Source organism: Leopardus geoffroyi, chromosome B2 (genome assembly GCF_018350155.1).
Source record: "Leopardus geoffroyi isolate Oge1 chromosome B2, O.geoffroyi_Oge1_pat1.0, whole genome shotgun sequence".
NCBI lineage: Eukaryota > Metazoa > Chordata > Mammalia > Carnivora > Felidae > Leopardus > Leopardus geoffroyi.
In genome coordinates this window covers 43,379,634-43,400,298 of record NC_059332.1, presented here as the reverse complement: position 1 = coordinate 43,400,298, position 20,665 = coordinate 43,379,634, and the positions used below count along the sequence as shown (strand labels likewise).

The 20,665-nt window shown below is 33.0% G+C and overlaps 2 protein-coding genes and 1 long non-coding RNA gene across 12 annotated transcripts in view; 2 read left to right on the top strand and 1 right to left on the bottom strand.

Annotated features, from left to right (window-relative positions):
• The window catches only part of RUNX2 (RUNX family transcription factor 2), a 281,233-nt gene extending 270,152 nt beyond the window's left edge, over positions 1 to 11,081 (bottom strand). For all 9 annotated transcript variants that reach the window (XR_006717237.1, XM_045498433.1, XM_045498434.1 and 6 more), the window contains exons 1-2: positions 10,779 to 11,081; positions 10,457 to 10,580 (exon numbers count right to left, since the gene is read on the bottom strand). Coding sequence is in view for 8 of the 9 variants with exons in the window: in XM_045498433.1 (XP_045354389.1) it covers positions 10,457 to 10,580; positions 10,779 to 10,916 (262 nt within the window). In the remaining variant the exon portion in view is untranslated. The remainder of the gene's footprint in view (positions 1 to 10,456; positions 10,581 to 10,778) is intronic.
• Positions 1 to 20,665, top strand: part of SUPT3H (SPT3 homolog, SAGA and STAGA complex component) — a 539,392-nt gene that overhangs the window by 45,239 nt on the left and 473,488 nt on the right. The window lies entirely within an intron of this gene.
• On the top strand, positions 15,354 to 19,540 carry LOC123608453. Its single transcript, XR_006717239.1, has 3 exons — positions 15,354 to 15,685; positions 16,481 to 16,569; positions 19,265 to 19,540. It is a non-coding gene; the product is annotated as an uncharacterized LOC123608453 (long non-coding RNA).

Here is a 20,665-nt window from a genome sequence, read left to right as displayed (position 1 = left end):
AGAGTATGTCTCATGAAATGTTTGATACCAGTGTGCCCTCAGAGGGGGACCTGGGCCTCGGGTGAGGCAAGCAACGTTCCTAGGGCTCAGCATTTAAGGAGGCACTCACTTTCAGGGTTGTGCACAAGTAAGGACCTCCTTAAATGTTGTGCCCCAGACGCCTGCTTGCCTCGCTGTAGTCCCAGCCCTGCTTCAGAGAAGTAGGCTGCATACAAATTATTTTAATTTTGGTTTAGCATAATCACATGCATGCTTGGATGCTTTATAAAAAATTAATGACAAAATGAAAATAATGTGGCCAAAGCCAAAAAAGTTATTACCCAGAAAAAAGTTCACTATTTGAAAAAGATAACGTTATCATTTTATTCTTGCATGTTCAGTAATTGTCAGACCTTCAGAAATTCCAGTTCAGTAGAATCTTGTCTCACAGTGAAATGTGCTTGGTTGTTGTATCTGCTGGCAGCTACCTGAAATCTATCATAAGTTTCTTAATTTGATATATAGTACATTCAGCTCTTAAACTTCCGGATATCATTGAAGTAATAAGTAGTGACTCCAGTTTTACTACATTTTTATTAATAATTTTAGAATTCTTTGAGAATTTGCCTATGATTTTTCCTTTTTCTTTTTTTTTTTGAGGGCTACATCTGGAAATGCTCAAAAGTTGTTTGCCTTTTTGAGAGAACAGTTTGCAGTGAAAGTATAACTCCTTTAGAGGTGAGGTTCAAGTTAACGAATGATGAACCATAATGTGAGGAAGCATAATATTGTGAATTATTATTTGGCAAACATGACTAATGCAGGCATTAGCTGCTGAAGCCATTAATAAAGTACCACTTGTAGAAAGCTAGAGAGATAGGTAACACAGAACTTTCTCTGTCAACTCTCAGAATGTAAACTAGAGTACAACTTAGTTTATTCAATAAGGACTGAATTCTTTAAGTTTGATATGTTTGTAGGTTCCATGATTAATGTGTAACTAGAATATGAAAGTGAGTATTTAGAGTCCGTTAAAATGTGTAGATGTGACATCATTGTCAAGGCAGACATTTTATTTCTTAAAAGTTAGAATTTATTTAAATGCACCTTTTTTTTCCTCAAAATAAATTTTTCTTTCTCCTTACCATGGTGCCAACGTAAGTTTTCCTAAATAGAATTATTTAATATTTAGGTCTGTTAATAGTTTTGAAAAAAACAAATACCCATAACAACCAAGGGTGGAGGAGTATCTAGATTTGTTTTTAGCTTTCTTTTTCATGGTTTCTCAGAAGTGTGTCATATTATAAATACATTCAAAATGTTTTGCTCTGAGGATATGTAGCATTCCTATAAAGGTTAAATCAATAAAAATGATTTGGACACATTCCTAAGCATGGCTAGAACAGGTAGTCCGTTGTTTTAGGTACCCTTGAGTTCCTGGAGCAGATCATTATGGCGTAGCAAAAGAACTTACTAAAACTTGCTTTCTATGTGTAGATGCATCAGCTTAAAAAAAGTAAGATTTTCTGGCCTTCGAGAAATGAATATTTTTTAAAGTAGCCCTGTGTATATTGATTTAACGATGTGTTTTAAACTCAGTTACTAAGTTTTGAAGCTTTTTATTTTTTTCTTCCGAATGCTGAAGATACATCATAATTGATAAGGAAGAGGTACGTACAGGGAAAATGCAGTGGGCAAGCCTTTCCAGCCAGTTTAGAATAAGTGGTAGTCTAATTAAAGAAAGTATCACACAATATAACTGGAAAATTAGGAATTAGGTGTGATTATTATTACTATTATTTTTTTTTTTTGCCAGTTTAGAAGGAAGTTCTGTAGTCACTGGTATGTTATCTATTCATTTGAGCAGTTCAAAAGGCAAGCCTGTATTTAAAAGCATTAAATTTAAGCATATATTTTAAAAAGCATATGTATTTCTCTTGTGCTTAGGGTTGGCTTTTTAGTGTGGTATCATTGCTAGGTAGAGTTTTACTTCATGCATCTGTTTGCTGTTTTCTTGTTCATTTCGTATGTTCGACTATGTAAGTTTGTTTAAGGTTATATATAAGTTTTCAGGTCACGTTATTTTCACAGCTACTTTTCAAAAAATATCTTGGTCAGCTTATAATATGATGATTTTTCTTAAAATTTCCTTTAAAACAACATTGGGGTATTAGATTTTTTTTGGATAATGGGACCTCAGTGAAACGATTATGTATTTGGCAGGTTAAGGTTTAAATCAAGGTGGCAAATTTGAGTTACATATATTAATGTAGTGTCATTTTAGAAAATCTCTTGCTATCATTTTCTACATGTAATATAATTACTTTGTGAATAAATACTTAATGAAAAATATTTTGTTACGTTATTTGTTGGAGCACATGACTTTATTTCATAGCCAAGAAAATGGTTTGAACATGTCTTAGTAAAGTTTTTATGTATATAAATGTATAAATATAGTGTTTTAACCATTTAGTAATTAATTTATCAACTTAAGCCAGATATTTCACTCTTATAAAAAAAGTTATTGAAGTATTTCTTGATGTATTTTGATTTTATCATTATATTTTTAAAAATAAGAATATTTATGAAAATTTACAAAAGCCTAATCTGCATATGGCTCCATTTCTTTCTGGATCTTTGTGAATGGTAATTTAAAAAAATCTCTTTATATGTTTTCTCTGGTCTTATTGGTACACTAAAATATTCTGCAATATACTTATGCATATTATAAAGGAAGTACATTGTTAAATCTTTATTACTACATCAAGAATGGTGGTTGTCTGACAATACCAGTTGTCCTTATCTAGCTTAGATAATGATGTTTTTAAAACTAGGTGGATACTAGTGGCAAAAAGCTTTGAAAATGTTACAAATTTTCCTCCTAAGATAAAGGGAATGAAAGATAGAGACAGGGAGGGAGGCAAGAATTGGGAATGCAGAGAGAGAGAGAGAGAGAGAGAGACAGAGAGGGAGACAGAGAGAGAACATACTATATGTGTTTAGTTTTAACAACTTGGGGAATGTAAAGAATTCTGCGTGAACACTTGGGTTTTAATAATATGAAAAAAAAGAATTTATATTATGGAGAGGAGGTTGGATTAATGATCAAAGGTTTGGATTACACTGAATTTTATGTTTATATTGCTTTACAAAGATACGGTAGTACACTGTGTAAGTACTATCTGCTTTATGGATTATCTTAAATATTTTTTTTGCATTGAACTCTATTTAAAAGAGCAGTAGAATTTTTTCTGCGTTTTTTCAGGAGTTGAATTACTTTGAAAGATTTACAAATTTTATGAGTAGTTAATTAATGAAAATTAATCTTACTAGATTACCTTTTATAACCAATTATCTTGCCAAATACTAGGATGTTATTGTCTTAAGGGAAGTTTTCTCTTAGAAATTTCTTTTAATGTCGTAGTATTTCGAATTGGGTGATAAAGTCCTTAGTATGAAATGCTTATATACTTTTACAGCTATTTATGTTATGGAAAACATATACAATGATATAATATAGATTATTAACATAAGTTTTCTTTCTATACTACATGTAATATAGTAATATACTGTTTATAATATATATAATATTGCAGATTTCTGTAATGTGATAGGATTTTATGAAATAAAGTAAGAATTCACTTTTCTTAAAAAATGTGTTATCTTTGAGCTACGTTTACAAAAAATCTTATAATAAAATTATTGATTAAAGGAAATCTGTGCCCTATATCTTTGCGATACATGTATGTCTATTTTCTAGGACCAGGTTACACCAATACAGTAAAACCAGGGGATTAAAATATTAATGATAAAATATAGCACTTACTGTGTTTTCAGCTTCATAGTGAATACATTTTGCTTAGATTCATTTAAGTAATTTTTAATCATCTGATAGAAATAATGATACCTTTTCAGTTAAAGATTATCCTGGAAGTTTGAAGTTTAAATTGAGAAGTTCAGTAAAGAAACTTAAAAATAGAATTAATTATTACTGCTGAAACAAGATAAGCAAATTACAAATCACAATGCCTAATTTAAATTGTTTATGTAGGTTATATAGGCACTGAGTAAATATATAGAAAATTTACCTGTTTAGCTCTAGGCCAGAGTTGTTCTTTGAGAGAATGTCAATCAGTAGGTATCTGTTAGCAGATTAGTTACATTCATATTTACCTTTGTGAACTGTAATAATTCAACTGATAATCAGTGTTTAATTATTTTAAGTTTATGACTGGAAAATAATGTCCTTCAGGTTTTACAAGCATGGTTTTTGATTATTTTTATCTTGAATTTCCCGGTTGGTGCTTGATGACTGTTAATGGTTTTACAGTTGGACATTGCTTTGTTAGTATACATGCAAAAAGTAATTGGTTATCTCTTACAAAAAACTACTAACAATACCTCAGTTAAATAATTTACAAATTTTTTCCTAATGATTATCTCAAGGTCTGTAGTCACTTATGTGTTTGTATGCACTTACAAATGCATATACCATGTATTAAAATTTAGAGCGGACTGATAGTTGAAAGAGATTTAAGTTCTATTTATGTGGCATATATTTTGTGTCTGTATAAAAATATGTCCATGTTCATATAAAGTTCTGTGGAGTACCACAACATCATTATTCTAGTTTTTCCAAAGAGACTGTGTGTATATGTTTTTCAAACCTTATTGATGATTGTTAATTGTGATTTGGCTAGCGTTTTCCCTTTATTATTAATATTATTATTTTTTGCTTATACTGAACCACAAAAGGGATTTAACTATAAGACATCTGACTATAAGGAATATGTAAACAATGGCTTGGCACATTCATGGTTCATACAGATTTTAGAGCAACCTATAAACGCGTAAACTTTTGAGTTTTAAACTTAGTGTTTTATGTAATTGTACTTGATGGCATAATGATTTTAGTAGCTCCTATCGATGTAAAAAAATAAAAAAGCAAGTTTAAATGAAAAGTAAAATAAAATTCATTTATTTGATTTTGTGGTCAAAATTATTTGCCTTGCCCAGGATGTTTACCTGTACCTTGGTAAGAATGTCGCGTCTCTAATGTAAGTCACGTGTTATTTCTTAAGGGATGGCAATAGAAATAGTGCAGATAAGCTGATTGCAACAGTGATCATAAATACATGTTTGAGAATAATGTTAACTTGGTAAATTTTCTGACATCAGTATAATAATTTTAAGGTATCTTAAATAATATTAAAAATCGTGTTCATTTAATATGTCTAGATGGTGCAGAATTCCTTGTGGGCAATTGATTTAAAAAATCAAAACCAATTAATCAAGATAAACTAACATTTGTCCTCTTTTTAATTAGAACCACAATCACATTTGGTATGCTTTTTGGTCCTAGAATATGTATTTGATGTTGAACTTATGAATATTAAGAAGAATATAGGGTGTTTACAGGAGATGTATTAATGAATTTTTTTTCACTGCAAGTATTCAATGCTTATGTAGCAATTAGCCTTTAAAGGACTTTTAATTCTACCGCTAACTTTATGTGGAAATTGTTTTATATATCACGGTAAATGATGGGGTTTTTATTTACTATTTGAAGAAAGCATATTTATGAAAAAATGCTTTAGACTTAACATGCTGTTCAATAATAACAGTAACCACGTGGAATGTTTGATATGGTGTTACTTACATCCATCTAACACTAGTGGTTCCAAACCTTGAATCCTTTGTTCTTAAAAAAATGATATAAAGGGGAGAAAATTCCAAGAATTCACCGTAAGATGAAAATATTACATACAATGTAATAAAAGGATATTTAATCTCAGTTTCTGTACAGATCTTTAAAAAGTTATGTGGGAACGTATAGACTGTTTTATATGTTTGCTGTTGAAAAGACAAAAGCTTGTGGTCAACTGTGGTGAAAATGGTAAGGAAACTCCCTTTGAATAAGGTATAGAATTTCCCCATTATTTTTTTGAATTGTAACACATTAATCAGAATACATATCCACTTAATTCCATAATCTCTGAAATGGCAGTATATGGTGTTAAGGTGTGTATTTTCATTATGTGAGACTTCCTTTTCTAAATATTTTAAAATAGTAAACATTTTAGATTTTGTGACGAATCTGCTTAAATTTCAGACAGCTTAGATTGTTTTCCTCTTTAGAAAATACTGTTGTTTATTGTTACCCTTATTATTGGAGTTCAATGATGGATTTATTTTATTTTATTTTATTTTTTATTTTATTTTATTTTATTTATTTTTTTGGTAGAATGACATCTTCAGTGGAATTCATTGGTATAGGAGAAAAAAAACAATGCATGCAGCTAACCTACTGGGATATCTCTGCCTAAATTAGCATTGGTCTTACTAGCACCCATTTTAATGACAAGTCTTAAGTGGTAAATGACTAGAAAAAATGGTTAACGCTTTTGTCACATTTACGATTTTATTACTTACAGGAAGGGTTTTTTCATATTAGAATTCATTTGTCTATCTGACTGTATGTGTAATATTTTTTAAAGAGACACTGTAGAGGTAGACTGTTCCAGTGAACCCTCTATATAAAAATATCTCTGAAGCCTTTTGTTAGGTAATAGCATTTGTGATCTTAATGCTCTTGAGGAGCTTTTGCATGACCTCACTATTAGCATTGTCACATTTTAGTCTCCTGGAACAAGGGTTAGAACAGCATGGAAGGTTGATATTTGTATGCTTTGGAGAGGAATTTGAGATGTTACCCTGTTTTGCCATCAGTTTTCAAGTAGGTACGGGTGCATCATTAATCATAGGAAATGCAAAAATAAATAATTCAGTCCCATTGGATTTTTTTATATGAATACTTACCTTTTCCCTTTTTTGTATATACAGTTGAGGTATTTAGGTAACCCCTAACCTTTAGCTTCAACAAAGAAGTACAGTATAAAAATATTACCACAGTTTTCATGTGAGCAGCTCTAGAGAGGGAAAAAAAAGTCCTCTAGATGGATATTTGTTGAAAAAAAAGTTGTGATACAGAATGTCTTAACTCAGCCCCAATACAGTACTTGAAGACCACCAGTGTATAAAATTGAAAGCACATGAGTTTTGAAGCACTAGAAAAGGTTTGTAATTGATTAGCGCTGCTTGAAAGTATTGAAGTACAGTGAGTTTTGATTTGTGAATGGTTCTATTCAATAAAGATTAATTCTGTGTGTTTGATAAAATCTTAGTGCCTTCAATGAGTTAGTTTTTTCCTCCCTCTGCAGTTTATTTAACCATCAAATATTTCAGTGTTCTTTTAACAAACTGGAACATTTCTATCTTACTGAATTTAACTTTAGCATGACTGATTTAAACAAGTCAAACTATCAGTGATTAGTTTGAAGGGTGTAATTGAATAGATTAATTTTTTGTTCTTGTAAAATAACTAAAACGTATCATAATGTTATCATGTATATTTCATGCCTTCCTTGTGATTTGGAGACCGTCGGGAGAGGTTCATAATGACTAACAAAATATTTTTCTGTGATTTCTTTTAAATCCTTTGCATTTTAAAATGTTTCTAAGATTTCAAAAGTGAAATCTTTGTTTTTTATGTAAAATTAGGATTATTATAATTTAAAGTAATTTATATTATGAGTCTTTGGGAGTTGCATTGACATCTTTAACTTTTAATATATATTAGGGTGGTCTTCTGTGTATGTTCTTGACTTTTTAAATTGTCTCCCTAGATTTTTGGAAGTTAGCTGTCTTATTTTAGAAGCAAGTCATACCATTTCGACATTATTAAATTTTGAAACTGTAAAGTTATTGACATGGACCACAACTATTACTTTGGAAATCAGTGTTTACACATCATATTTAGTCACTGTGACCAATTACAAAGGTTTTATGTGGAAATTTAATCAGTTAGCTGATACATTGTCGTAAGTAAGTTCTTAATTGTAAGATATTCCATGAGTCAGATCTATCGTTTTCAACAGACTTTAGTTATGATAAGTAATGGGCAGATTTTGAATAATGCAGATTGCAATTCTTGTTTAATTCAAGGTAAATGGTGTGCTGAGAGAGCAAGGACACTGAAACTCTGTCTCTGTCACACTCACACACACACATATTCTCACACACTTTTCGCTCTTATTTGAGGCGAGGCAGTTGGTCCTCGTGTGCTTTGTCCCTCACCTAGGAAAAGCCTAAGCTTCTAAAAAATTATTTTGCGAAACTGGATCACATTTTGCAAAAATTATTTTGCAAAACTGGACCGCATCACTGGATCACTTTTGACTTTTCATTAGGCTGTGCTGATAATCATTTATAAGAATTGAAGGCCCGAAGTGAGGTTTTAGACTTCGAATAGATTATGGGATGGGGGAAATGTTTGCAGTGTGATGACGGCCTATACATAATGTTCACTACATACCTATAATTAGTGTGGTGTCGTGGGTTCATCTTAAATTGTCCTCCGGGTGCTAAAGTACCATTTGGGGGTGGGAGAGGCTAAATTCCACTTTTTAGAAGAGAAGGAATTAGTTACGATGTCTAAAAATATAGGACACGCGATAGATGATCTTTTATCTGTTTAGTTCACTCTTATGCCTGGTTTAGAAACTTGGGCAAGGTTTGAAAATTCCACTGTAGAAATAGCTATTAAGGATGCCACAGAAATATCAGACCCCTCGTATGATAGGATAAAGAGCATTTTAATGTATTATTTGTGACAGGATTAATGTCTTTGCTTTTAATGCTCAAGTAGTCCTTGAAACTTGTGCTGTTCCCCTTCTGGTTAGAAAAATGTATTGTTTTTCAAACAGTAATGTTGTGGAAGAATAAGTTAACTGCTTGAGATGCCTGTTTCAAGTTATTCCTTCGTATAACAATAGTTTTAACCATTTTTTTCCTTATCTCTTGTGGGGGAATAGCAAAATTACCATGTGTAAGCTGTGATTATAATAGGGGCTGTACTGTAGCCCAGTTGTATATATGTTCTGCTTCCTGAATGCAGAAAATTTTGGAGTAATGTTTATTACCTACCATTACATTTCAAAAAAATAATCTGCGATTATTCTATTGTATGTGTCGTAACTGAGGGGGCCCACTTCCAACTATATTGAGGGAGTCACTACAGCAATTTCACTTTTTCTTTTTTTTTTTTTTTTTTTTTTTTTTTTGTAAAATACAAACTGCGTTCCTTACCTTTTAAAGAGAAACCTTTTTTCTCCTTCAGGTTTAATTATTTCTCTTTGACCTAAACTAAGACTGATCCTCTCTGGTAGCCAGTTAAAATGTGTGAAGTAGGAGGAGTAAAGGAAACTCCAATCGTTAGTTGTAAGTTATAAAGCAAAGTTAATACAGGTATACAGAGCAAAAGGATTGATTTTAAGGGATAAAAGAAACTTTTATAAACTTGCCTTGTAGTTGGGAAATGCTGGACATCATAAAGAAAATCTTGTAAGTGTTTAGATATTTTACTCTAATACTGTGTCAGCTGATGAATGTTGAAGTGGTTTACTTTTGTGTATCAACGTTAATTTGAAATCGAATATTAAGGGACTATGTTATGCCTGTTTTCTTTGAAAGTTCAGCATGATTTAATAGGTATGCCTTTTTAAAATCATGCAGGGTATCCTTACAGAGTTTTGTTTTTCATGAGACTAAACGGTATTCATTTTGGTAGGTCCAAGAATATGATTAAAAGAATCCTAGACATTTCAGTGCTTGCCGTGTGTTTATAACAAGTTTTCCATATGGGTAATAGTGTGTAGATGTAAAATTAAAATTATATAGAAAATATAATGGCGTGTAAGTTTTTAAACTTACAGTTCTGTGAACTGTTTAATATCCCGGATGTCCTGGGTAACTATAAAGATTTTTTGAAAATGGCTATTACATGCTTATAATTTTATATAGGAATATATGCTTCAATCATACGAAGTTGTGTAGAAGCAAACTTGTGCACCTATCGTACGATGCAGGGGAAGCTTACAGATAGATTTCTTTTAGTGGAGCTGGTTAAAATGTTAAACTACTGCAGGTTTATTTCTGCAGTGGAGCATAATGGTAGAGCATAATGTCGAGATAATTCTGTGGTCTGTTATTTTGTAAAATTGCTTCCTTTTTGAAGTTTGCTCAAATATTGGGAGCTGCCAGGGTGAATACTTCATAGCACTTTGATTAATTTAGTGTTTCATTGTATTTCACTGAGGGTTAATGAGAAGATTAAGCTTTCTTTCACTGTTTTTAACTACCTCATTTCTACAACTCTAGAAAACATTTTGACTAATGTTAGATAATGTAATTTTTTCTATTTCAGTCATTCCTTCGAGAAGTAGATAAGTTACAGATGCCAAATGCAAATATGTACAGCAATTTCATTTTTTCAATTTTTAGTGCAGCAAAATAACATTATTATCATAATCTTTAATATCGTACATTACCCGGAAAAGCTAGCAGTTTATCCCAGAAACATACCTTTTTGTTTAACAGGTTCATCTCTTACAGGATTTTAAAATATGATAACACTTACCCCAAAAGAAGTTTTGCTGACATGGTGTCACTGTGCTGAAGAGGCTGTTTGATGCCATAGTCCCTCCTTTTTTTTTCAGACAGAACTTGTACCCTCTGTTGTAAATTCTGCTTGCAGCCTTAAACTGAAAATACAAACCATACCCAAACCTTGTTTTAGTTTTACAGTATGCCTGGAGTACATAGACTTTATATTTATTTTTTTCTGTCAAGAAATTATGTAGCTGGTAACATGTGAAAAGCAAGGAAACAAAACAAAAAGAATGAGCAAATATTTGAAGGACCTACTATTACTGCATAGACTGTGGTTAGAGAGCACTCACTGACTCTGTTGGTCTCGGTGGCTGGTAGTGACCTGCGGAGATTAACCATTTAAAAACCAGAGACTTCTTGCTGTCCTCCTGGAGAAAGTTTGCACCGCACTTGTGGTTCTGTGGTTGTTTGTGAGGCGAATGAAGCATTCACACAATCCAAAAAAGCAAAAGCTTTAAAACTCCTTTTTTTTGCAAGCACTATTACTGGAGAGACAGAATCATGTGGTTTGTGACCTCACAGTACTCCAAGTGAAGTGGGACTGCCTACCACTGTGGCTTTTCCCCCCTTGCTCTTGCTCTCTCTCTCTCTCTCTCTCACTGTCTCCCTCTCTCTCCCTGACAAAAGGCTTGTGGTAAGGCCCTTCCTGGCATCCAGAAGGATATAGCTTTTTAATTTTTGTGACTCATGAGGATTTGGATAGAATACAAATGCTGAAGGAGCCCAAACTCCTGTAAGGTTAAGCATTTGTAGAGCTGAACTCTGCAGTTAAGGTTTTCCTTTCTGTTCCCCTACCCCCACTTTTTTTTTTTTTTCTTTTTTGCCTCCTTTTATTTAGTTCATTATTGTGTCTGTGGAAAAGAACAAAATTGGCTCAAGAGGCTGTGTGAAATTCTGAACAACAGTGATGATTTACAATAATTTACATCTTTGGATTGTATCACATTCTGGGGTCTGCTTCATATTTGCTGGGTGATTGGAGTCCTTCTGTTTTTCTTTTTCTTGTCTTTTTAAACTTGTGAATCTGTAACTCATTGTAAAAAAGTTTACCTTTCTTAAGGTCTGGTTGCAAACTGCTTGCCGGGCTTGACTGTAATTGGCTGTCATGAAAGTGTTAGTCTTGAGATTCCTCTACAAATACTAAATCGGGTCTCTCTAGTTAATGTATGATCAATATTAGATGCCGGCTCCTACAGTAAAGATTAAATGTAATTAGTATCTTTCGTATTAAATGTAATTAGTATCTTTTGTATCTCAATACCAGTTTGAGGGTCTTACAAAAAATGAATGGCAGTAATTGTAACATACTTTATTGGATGAATCTTAGTGTTTTTTATGCTTGTAATTTTTATTTTTCAAAGAAATGTATTCATTTTATATAATTCTTTGGATAGTTTATTTGGATGTTAACTTTAACAGAGCCTTTGACAGCAAATCTTACATATACATCTATAAAGTAAAATTCTTACGTTGTAACTTAGATTGTTCAATGTTATTGACTTTATAAGCTCAGAATGGAGTGGGTTAACAGAAGCTGTATTTTTTGTTTATAATGGAAGCTTTGAAATAAATTACAAAATGCTGTGTGTAGTAAGGAATAATGCACACAGACAGAGTATGTTAGTCGTCTCGATTTGCTAATTCTGATTCAGAAGAAAATTGGAAACATCTTTGGGAAACTATCTCCTTTTTTGCCCCTTTGGACAAGTATGTATAGAACTCATTTTCTTATTAGGATGATTATATATCATAGGCAGAGAATTTCATATTTATGAATAGAGCTTCCTGTTTTCATCAGTTGGGAGTGATGGGGTATTTTTCAACAAAAATTATAAAGCCGAACAGACCAATTTTCTAGGCTTTTTTTTTTTTTTTTTTTTTTTTTTTGCCATTTATCCACGCCACTCTGAATTTGCATGTTAGACTTCTTCCTAGTGTGATAGTAACTAGGAGTGTCGTGAAGTAAATGGCTGGGAGGGTGGGCGGAGACAGCGAATTACAAAACATTATTTGGGGTTTATAAAGGGGTTAGGGCTGGAAAACACCAAGGAGGTGTTGTTACAGCCAAAAATACTCCTGCTTATGGTCTTCCTAGCACAGTTTATTATCTGCTTTTGGTTTTTATTAGATAAATGTCCAAGTACATTCAAAAGTTTCTTTAACAAAAATTCATTTGCCCAAAATATACTAGGAAGACATGAGCATGACTTTAATCTTTTATGATTCAGATGTCCAGAACTTTCTCATAATAAACTTTCAGTGATAGAAAACCAAAAACACATTTTAGTGTCTTCTTTTAAATATAGATTTATTTTGCCTCATGGGGTGTGTAAACAGGTTTTCCATTGAAAAGTAAAACCTTTCATTTAACATGCAAGCTACTCAGTTTTCTTTTTCATAGATAAGGTGTACCAGTATGATCTATATCGAATTAATTTCTAGAGTAAGCTAAAGGAGGGATTTGTATATAGTACCATATGTACATACAATAGCAGAATGAGGTAATTGAGAAAACTTAGGTAGTGTGGTAAGTCAATGCTTTTCTTCTTTTAGAATGAAGTTTTCGTTTCTGCATAAGGATTCTTTGACATCTTACGACCCAACTCTTTGCTAAATATTTGCCCCTTAAAATAATTTTTTTTTTATTAAGCATACTTTGGCCCTCCAAATTGACTAATATGTATTTGGATAATTTTTACATCTGTGTGTCTATTAACTGCCTGTAGGTAATTTTTTGGTCAGAGTGATTACTCTTACTGCATAAGAGTTTCCTAGATATTGTTGATTATGCCCTTTCTTTCCCTGTGAGGCCCGTCACGTTCTGGCAGGAGAAGTTATGTGCTTTAAAGTTTGTATATTCATCATCCACACATATTTTTTTTTTCTGGATTGAAAATACATCCTGTTTGCAGCAAATATTACTTTGTGGTAAAAATTTTAAAACAACAGTGATAACTGGTACACATTTGATAATTGATAGTTTGTTTCCTTAGAAATAATATTACCTGTGATGAAGAGACTGACTCAGAAAAGCTACTGCAAATAAAGCTCTTGATTATAGATTTATACTATGCTTAAACTTAGAGATGGAAACCGTAGACCCTCAAAACTACATCCTTTTTGGGGATATGTTAGTATTTGCTGTGTTGAAGTAAGTGACAAGTTTAGGTCGTCTGTATAAATTATGTACTTTAATGCCACGGAAATGAAAAGTAAAGCAATTATCTTGCTTCCCCATTATTTTGTATTTAATAAATTTGTCAACATTGGTTGAACTTTTTATATTATATACTAAAAAGTGTTTTAAATGCTACATGTATCTTGATGGCTACCTTTTGAATTATTTTTTGTTTTCTGAACTAATGATCCTATTTGAATGCAGTAATTTTATCTGTATCAATCTTGTGCTCATTTCTGTTTGTTTTTTAAAATTGTTTTATACTTCTATTTGCTACTCTTCGATTTTTCTTTTAATTGAAAACAATAGGAGCACATGGTTTGATGTCGGAATTTTATAAATTGTAGAAATCCTGATTTGGCTTAAAATGTTTTCCCTGATTGTGTGGTTTTTAGTAAAATGAACTTTCTTACTCTCTTGTTTCAACTTGGTATTTTTTGACAATGTTTTTTGGATTTGATGTATAACTGTTTAACTTTACATAACATTTATTGGGCCTTATATTGATAATTTGAAAAAATTTTATATTAGTAAGATATGGATAATTTTTCTAATATTTTCAATCATGGTGATGAGAGGTTAATTCCACTTACTTTAGTGGGGTATATGTTCCTGTATACAACTGCATGCACATGTATGGTTTTGTGTGTTTGTACAGGGGGTTATTTTGTGGTACTTTTTGTAATGAGAGTATTTCTTCTTTTTTTTTTTTTTTTCTCCTCAGTTTGTTTTAATTAAATTCTGTAAAAACCCAAAGTACCACCATGTCCATAATTGTTTGAACAGCTTCATTTGGTTAGTAGTAGCAGCTATCTGTCTCAATGTGAGATTATGTAGAAATTGGATGCCAAAAGAGAAAATCTTAAGCTTTCTCTCTCCCTCTAGCCCCCTTCGCTGCCCCCCCCCCCCACTTTCTCCCTCTTTCCCCCTTCTTTCTTCCCTCTCTCCTCCAGGCCTTTTTTGGTTTCTCTTTTTCTGTTTTGGCATTTCTATGAAGTCTCAAAGTAGTTTCTTAAAGTTCTTGTAGGGGATACTGACGTTAATCCTCACTAATGAATACCTGGTAGGTTTGAAGCCCCTAACATTCAAGGCAAATCATTGTTATATCCTGATATGGTTCACCTCATTTGTTAGATGATATTGGCATCTGATTAGAGATTTTCCTTGTTTTAATAGTTTTTAATTTTTTTCTCTGTGTTAATTTACTTGTAACACATTGTTTCACATGACTTTAACACTTTAATTATGAGTATTACTTCCTCCCTGCCGCCCCCCCCCCACCCCGGTTGTTCTTTGAAGTACAGAGTGGTCCATACTTGTTTAATATAGTTATATAAATCATTTCTTATAATTATTAGAACAATTCATCTTCTAATGCTGTCATTTTTCTAAGAAGAAAAAAAGGCGAGAACTTGCAGAAAATATGGGAAATATGCTCATATGACAGCTGAGGATGTGGCTAGGCTAAAGCAGGAAACTACTACCCACAATGCAATGTTACATATACTACCACTTAATAAAATTTATATCAAACATGCTACTGACAAAACCAAAGAAAAATAACACTCCAACTATACTAGTTTAATGTACTAAATATAGGGAAAAGTGAAACTAATCTCTTTGGAACCTTTGTACTTGGAGAATATAGTAAATGAACCTGTGGGACATCATATAATACATTGGAGCCCTCTGGTAACTTTGCCTTTGTGCTATGAGACTTGGTTGTAGGTGAAACCGTCTTTGAAGAGAACCTTTTGGGTATTAACTGAAAAAGGCACAAAAAGGTGCCTGCCTTCTTTTTCAATTGAGTTTTTGCAGTATTAAAAAGGGTTAAAGGATATAATGATCTAGTAGGAAAATAAGTTAATTATGAGATATTCATCATGATTATTTAAGCTTTTTATCCAGCCAGGTGTGTATTTCTTTACATTTTGTTTTAAGTTGTTTTTTTTATTGCCAGGTCTGAATTGGGGCTTAAACTGGAGTTGAAGTGTCCACTGAGGCATATTTCTTTTCAAAGTAATTGTTTTCCTTGCTGTTTCTTTTTATTTTTGTTAACCTGCCTAAAGCTTACCTGATCGATCCATATGCTTTACTGTCGGGAGGTTAGTTCAAAGCAAAAATGTAAACTGCTTTTATAATGTGGTTGAGGGGCGCCTGGGTGGCGCAGTCGGTTAAGCGTCGGACTTCAGCCAGGTCACGATCTCGCGGTCCATGAGTTCGAGCCCCGCGTCAGGCTCTGGGCTGATGGCTCAGAGCCTGGAGCCTGTTTCCGATTCTGTGTCTCCCTCTCTCTCTGCCCCTCCCCCGTTCATGCTCTGTCTCTCTCTGTCCCAAAAATAAATAAACGTTGAAAAAAAAAATTAAAAAAATGAAAATCAGAAATATAATGTGGTTGAAAAAGATTGAGGATATGTTTTTAAAAAGTGAGATTTCAGTATACTTAGGGTTTCTGTTTATAAATCTTAATCTTCTGTGCTCTTAGCTGTCAGACTTTAGCAATTTTAATGGATTTAGGACCTTAGTAATTTGGATGAATTTTGAGGTTTTATAAAGGAGGTTTCATGAGATTTGAATAAGGGAACATAACAGAGGTTTTGAATTGATAATGTATAGAAATTTTATCAGAGAGAGAATAGAAAAGACTATAAAGCTAATGTTACTTATGAAAGATCCTCTGTTGGTGTTCCAGTGTATGAAATCGTTTCATACCTGGCATGGTATTTGTCATCTCATCATCTAAACATTAATATATTGTCTGTCTATATCTCTAAGGATGATTTGCTTAATTGTTTGAAGTCTTTTCTCCTTTAGAGACTGCTTATCAATAACAGCTGTAGTACTGTGGCTTTTCTCCATGGACGCATGGTGGTCTTTGGAACAACGTTCTTCAATTTTGACAGGTGAGACAGAGGCTCTCCAGTGCCACTGCTTTTGGATGAATCTAGCTGCGGTTGGAGAAAGTGCATCTTGCCAAAATATATGGGTGAGACCACACACAGCCTTTAAAATAGTTATTGTAGGCTTATTTTTAGGGATACATGTCTTGACAGTTCTTTTATTTGCATGCCAATTTCATTGCTGTGTATAGATGTTTCATTGGTTTCAGTAAAGGCGATTGTAGATTTAGATCTATACTTTGTTAAGCCTTGCGTGTAATTTACACTGGAAAGTACTCTGAGTTCAACCATAATTAACAATATAGGAAATATATTGAAAATGAATCACTTAGAACTCTGGTTTTTTTGTTTTTATAAATTTTGACAGTATTCCCATTGGAAATCTCAATTTCCCAGAAAGTTTAGTAGTCAAAAATTGCTCCAATTTGAATTTAAGATTAAATAAATTAGAAAAGGTTAAAATATTCATATACTCTATTATATTAATAGAAAAAATTTGTGGTTCTTGTTACTCAGAAGTACACATTTTTATAATATTGATATAATAAAGCATTGTTCAAAATGTGTTACACTTTAGTAAAAGCTTGAAAGCATTGAGACAGATTGCCAAACCAGTCAACTTCTAAATGCGTAGGCGTAATATGCAAACTATCCAGTCTTTATGGGATGATTAAAACTTGATTCATTTTAGTAAACTATATAAAATGGACTATAGATTTACAAAACAGTACATTTAGTCTTCTGAAACTGGCTTTTTCAGTAAGAGCACTCTTTAGCCTTTTATAAAATGTTGTTTCTTTTTATAAAATGGTATATTTGGGTAATTACTCAAAATTCTTATTAGTAGTGATAAAATTGACAGTTCTTGAGTCCTGCCAGTGTAATTAGTCATAAGACTTTTGCCTTGATGATCACTGAATGTTGATTAGGTGTATTTAAAAGTTGTAACCAGCTAAGATAAGATCACAGATTCATTCTAGATATTTTCATAGGGAAAACAGAATCTACCAAGAAAATTGGAAACTCAGTTTCCTGTCCCTATTATCATGATACCCTTTTGTTGCTGCATGGTTCTGGCAGGGAGGTACCAGGGAAATTGTGGTCTGCAGCTTCTCCAGAGAACAGATTTATAGAACAAAGAGAGCACATAGGATACACAGAAAGATTGTTTAAAGAAAAATTTGGCCCTTGCTTCTCAGGAATTGGTCATGGATGTGGATCCTGATTGGATGCTAGATTTTAAAAGAGCTTTATAAACCTTTTGCAGGATACTTGAGGAAACTTGAAAATGGCCTGAATATTGATACACTCTGGAATATTTATCAAGTGTGATAATATTATTACACATACCTAGGAAAATACCCTTATTCTTTTTTTTTTTTTTTTAATTTTTTTTTTTTTCAACGTTTATTTATTTTTGGGACAGAGAGAGACAGAGCATGAACGGGGGAGGGGCAGAGAGAGAGGGAGACACAGAATCGGAAACAGGCTCCAGGCTCTGAGCCATCAGCCCAGAGCCCGACGCGGGGCTCAAACTCACGGACCGCGAGAACGTGACCTGGCTGAAGTCGGACGCTTAACCGACTGCGCCACCCAGGCGCCCCATATCCTTATTCTTAAAGGAGGTGCATGATGAATTAGTTTCAGGAAGTCAAATACAAGAAAATAACATGAAACAAACATGGCAGAACGTTGACAATTAATGAATCCAGGCAAGGGGTATATAGGCATTCGTTTTACTATTTATCAACTTAAATAGTGAGTTCTGAAAGGTGAAGCATTTTGTGGAAAAGGTGTATGGGGATTGGTTTCATGCTGAAATCAAATAGAGATCTGAGGAAATTTTATTTGTTTGTATAGTCAGTTTTAAAAAATAAATCAGTATAAATAGCCTGGGCTATACAAACAATTTTAGATTTTAGTTCATAGTTTTTTTATACTTAAATGCTGTTCACCAACACAATTTTCACAAATTTATACATAGAAAAGATAAATTGGAAATGGCATTCTGAAAGTATCAACTTTTGAAATTTTACATTTGTATTACAGTACTGCAAGTCTAGACTAATAAGGCAGAGATTCTTTGAGGATCAAAACAGGCACCGTTATTACCGTGTCATTTGTTTATTCTTAAGTGGATGCTTCTAAAATATACAAAAGTACTTTAAAAATGCAGTCATGTTAAAAACATATTACTGAATTGTGCTACTGCTTTTAACTTTATTAAGTTATCCCTGTCAAGAAGTATTTTAATGAGCAGAAGCCTGTTATCTCTACATGCAAATTATCAATCCTGAATCTGTGTTATACTAGTTAATATCCATCAGGGGTCTATCCATTTGTTCTATAGAGGGCCAGATAGAATGTAGTTTTGGCTTTGTAGGCCATAGGGTTTCTGTCTACTACTTAACTGTGCCATTGTAGTCTGAAAGCAGACAATAAGTAAGTTAGACAGTAAGTAAATGAATGTCCATGGCTGTGTTCCAGTAAAACTTTGTATACATAAATAAGCAGCTGGCCTGCCACAGTTTGTTAACTCCTGCCACCTATACTTTAGATACAGAAATTTGTTGCCAGTGGATAGCCTCTTTTGTAGAACGGGCAAGAAGAGTTTGAAATAAGGATCAAACCTTTAGTTTACTTATTGTAATGAATTCTTAAAGTATTTGCAAAATCTGTCTTTGTTTTTTGTTTTTAGTTTCTTACGTTAAAGATTACATGTATGGGTCTTCTGAATCATGCTGAATCAAACGGTGCGTTTTCATCTTGATCATGTAATTATTATGTATTGTAAATAGTTTTATAAGGTACCCTGAGATCCTTTTAGGGATAAGGTTGGAATCCAAATAAATCTTCATTATAGACTACCCCCACAGTATCATAAGTCTCAATATTTAATTTACCTAGTTAATTTTTACTAATAAGAAAGATGTGAAGAAATTTGATTAGTGATTGTGATGAGCTGTTTTCCCTCTTTTCCATTTATATTTGAGTTTAAATCTGAGTAGAATAAGGAATTAATTATTTTTGGTACTAATCTCCAGAAATTCATTGCATCCATCATTGGACATAAATATCCAAAGTACATTAGGTTTCTGAGGATTCATCTACATTAGCTATGCTGAGTGTTGCTTAGTGGCTGCTGCTGCTGGTTGTAACTGAACAGGAAAAGTACCAGTTTTTAAAATTGGTAAGGAGCATAGGAACCCATATTCCGATCTGAATTTGAGACCTGTAGTGTATTAATATTTTAGGTTTTCAATAATTGAACAATATGTAAATGAGATCGCTTTAAGCAAAAGTTTATATTATCGAACACCTTATTTTATCCATGAGCATTTTAAGCAGTTATTCCAGTTATTGCACACATAGCTAAAGATCAGACAGTTGAAAAATTATTATTATGTAAATCTCATGTATTTTCATCACAAAGTAGCAGTCTTCTACTTTTATTTCTCCCTTATAAGCTCTGGTCATTGTCTGCCCTCATTTATGATAAAGTTTTAACATGGTTGTTTTTATACTTCTCCCCTTTCTCCAATACTTAATTACAAAAGAGACACATAAATCATTGTAGGTAATAAGAATAGTCTGTCTGCAAATGAAACATAAAAATACTGATATACGGACACTCAAAAAGCATCATTCAGGGTCATTAATGTGAGTTCAAACTGTTCTGTCTACCTTAATAGATTTTATTTTATTGTTTGAATGTTCATTTATTTATTTTGAGAGAGAGAGCAGGGGAGGGGCAGAGAGAGAGAGAGAGAAAGAGGGAGAGAGAGAGAATCCCAAGCAGGCTCTGTGATGTCAGCACAGAGCCCAGTGCTGGGCTTGATCTCATGAACCATGAGATCATGACCTGAGCTGAAATCAAGAGTCAGGCATTTAATGGGCTGAGCCACCCAGGCGCCCCTACCTTAGTAGACTTTAAAGGTATCACTGTGGGGGCACCTGGGTGGCTCAGTTGGTTAAGTGTCTGACTCTTTACTTTGGCTCAGGTCACAATCTCATAGTTCTTGAGTTTGAGCCCCACATCGGGCTTTGTGCTGACAGCATGGAGCCTGCTTGAGATTTTCTCCCCCTTTCTCTCTCTCTG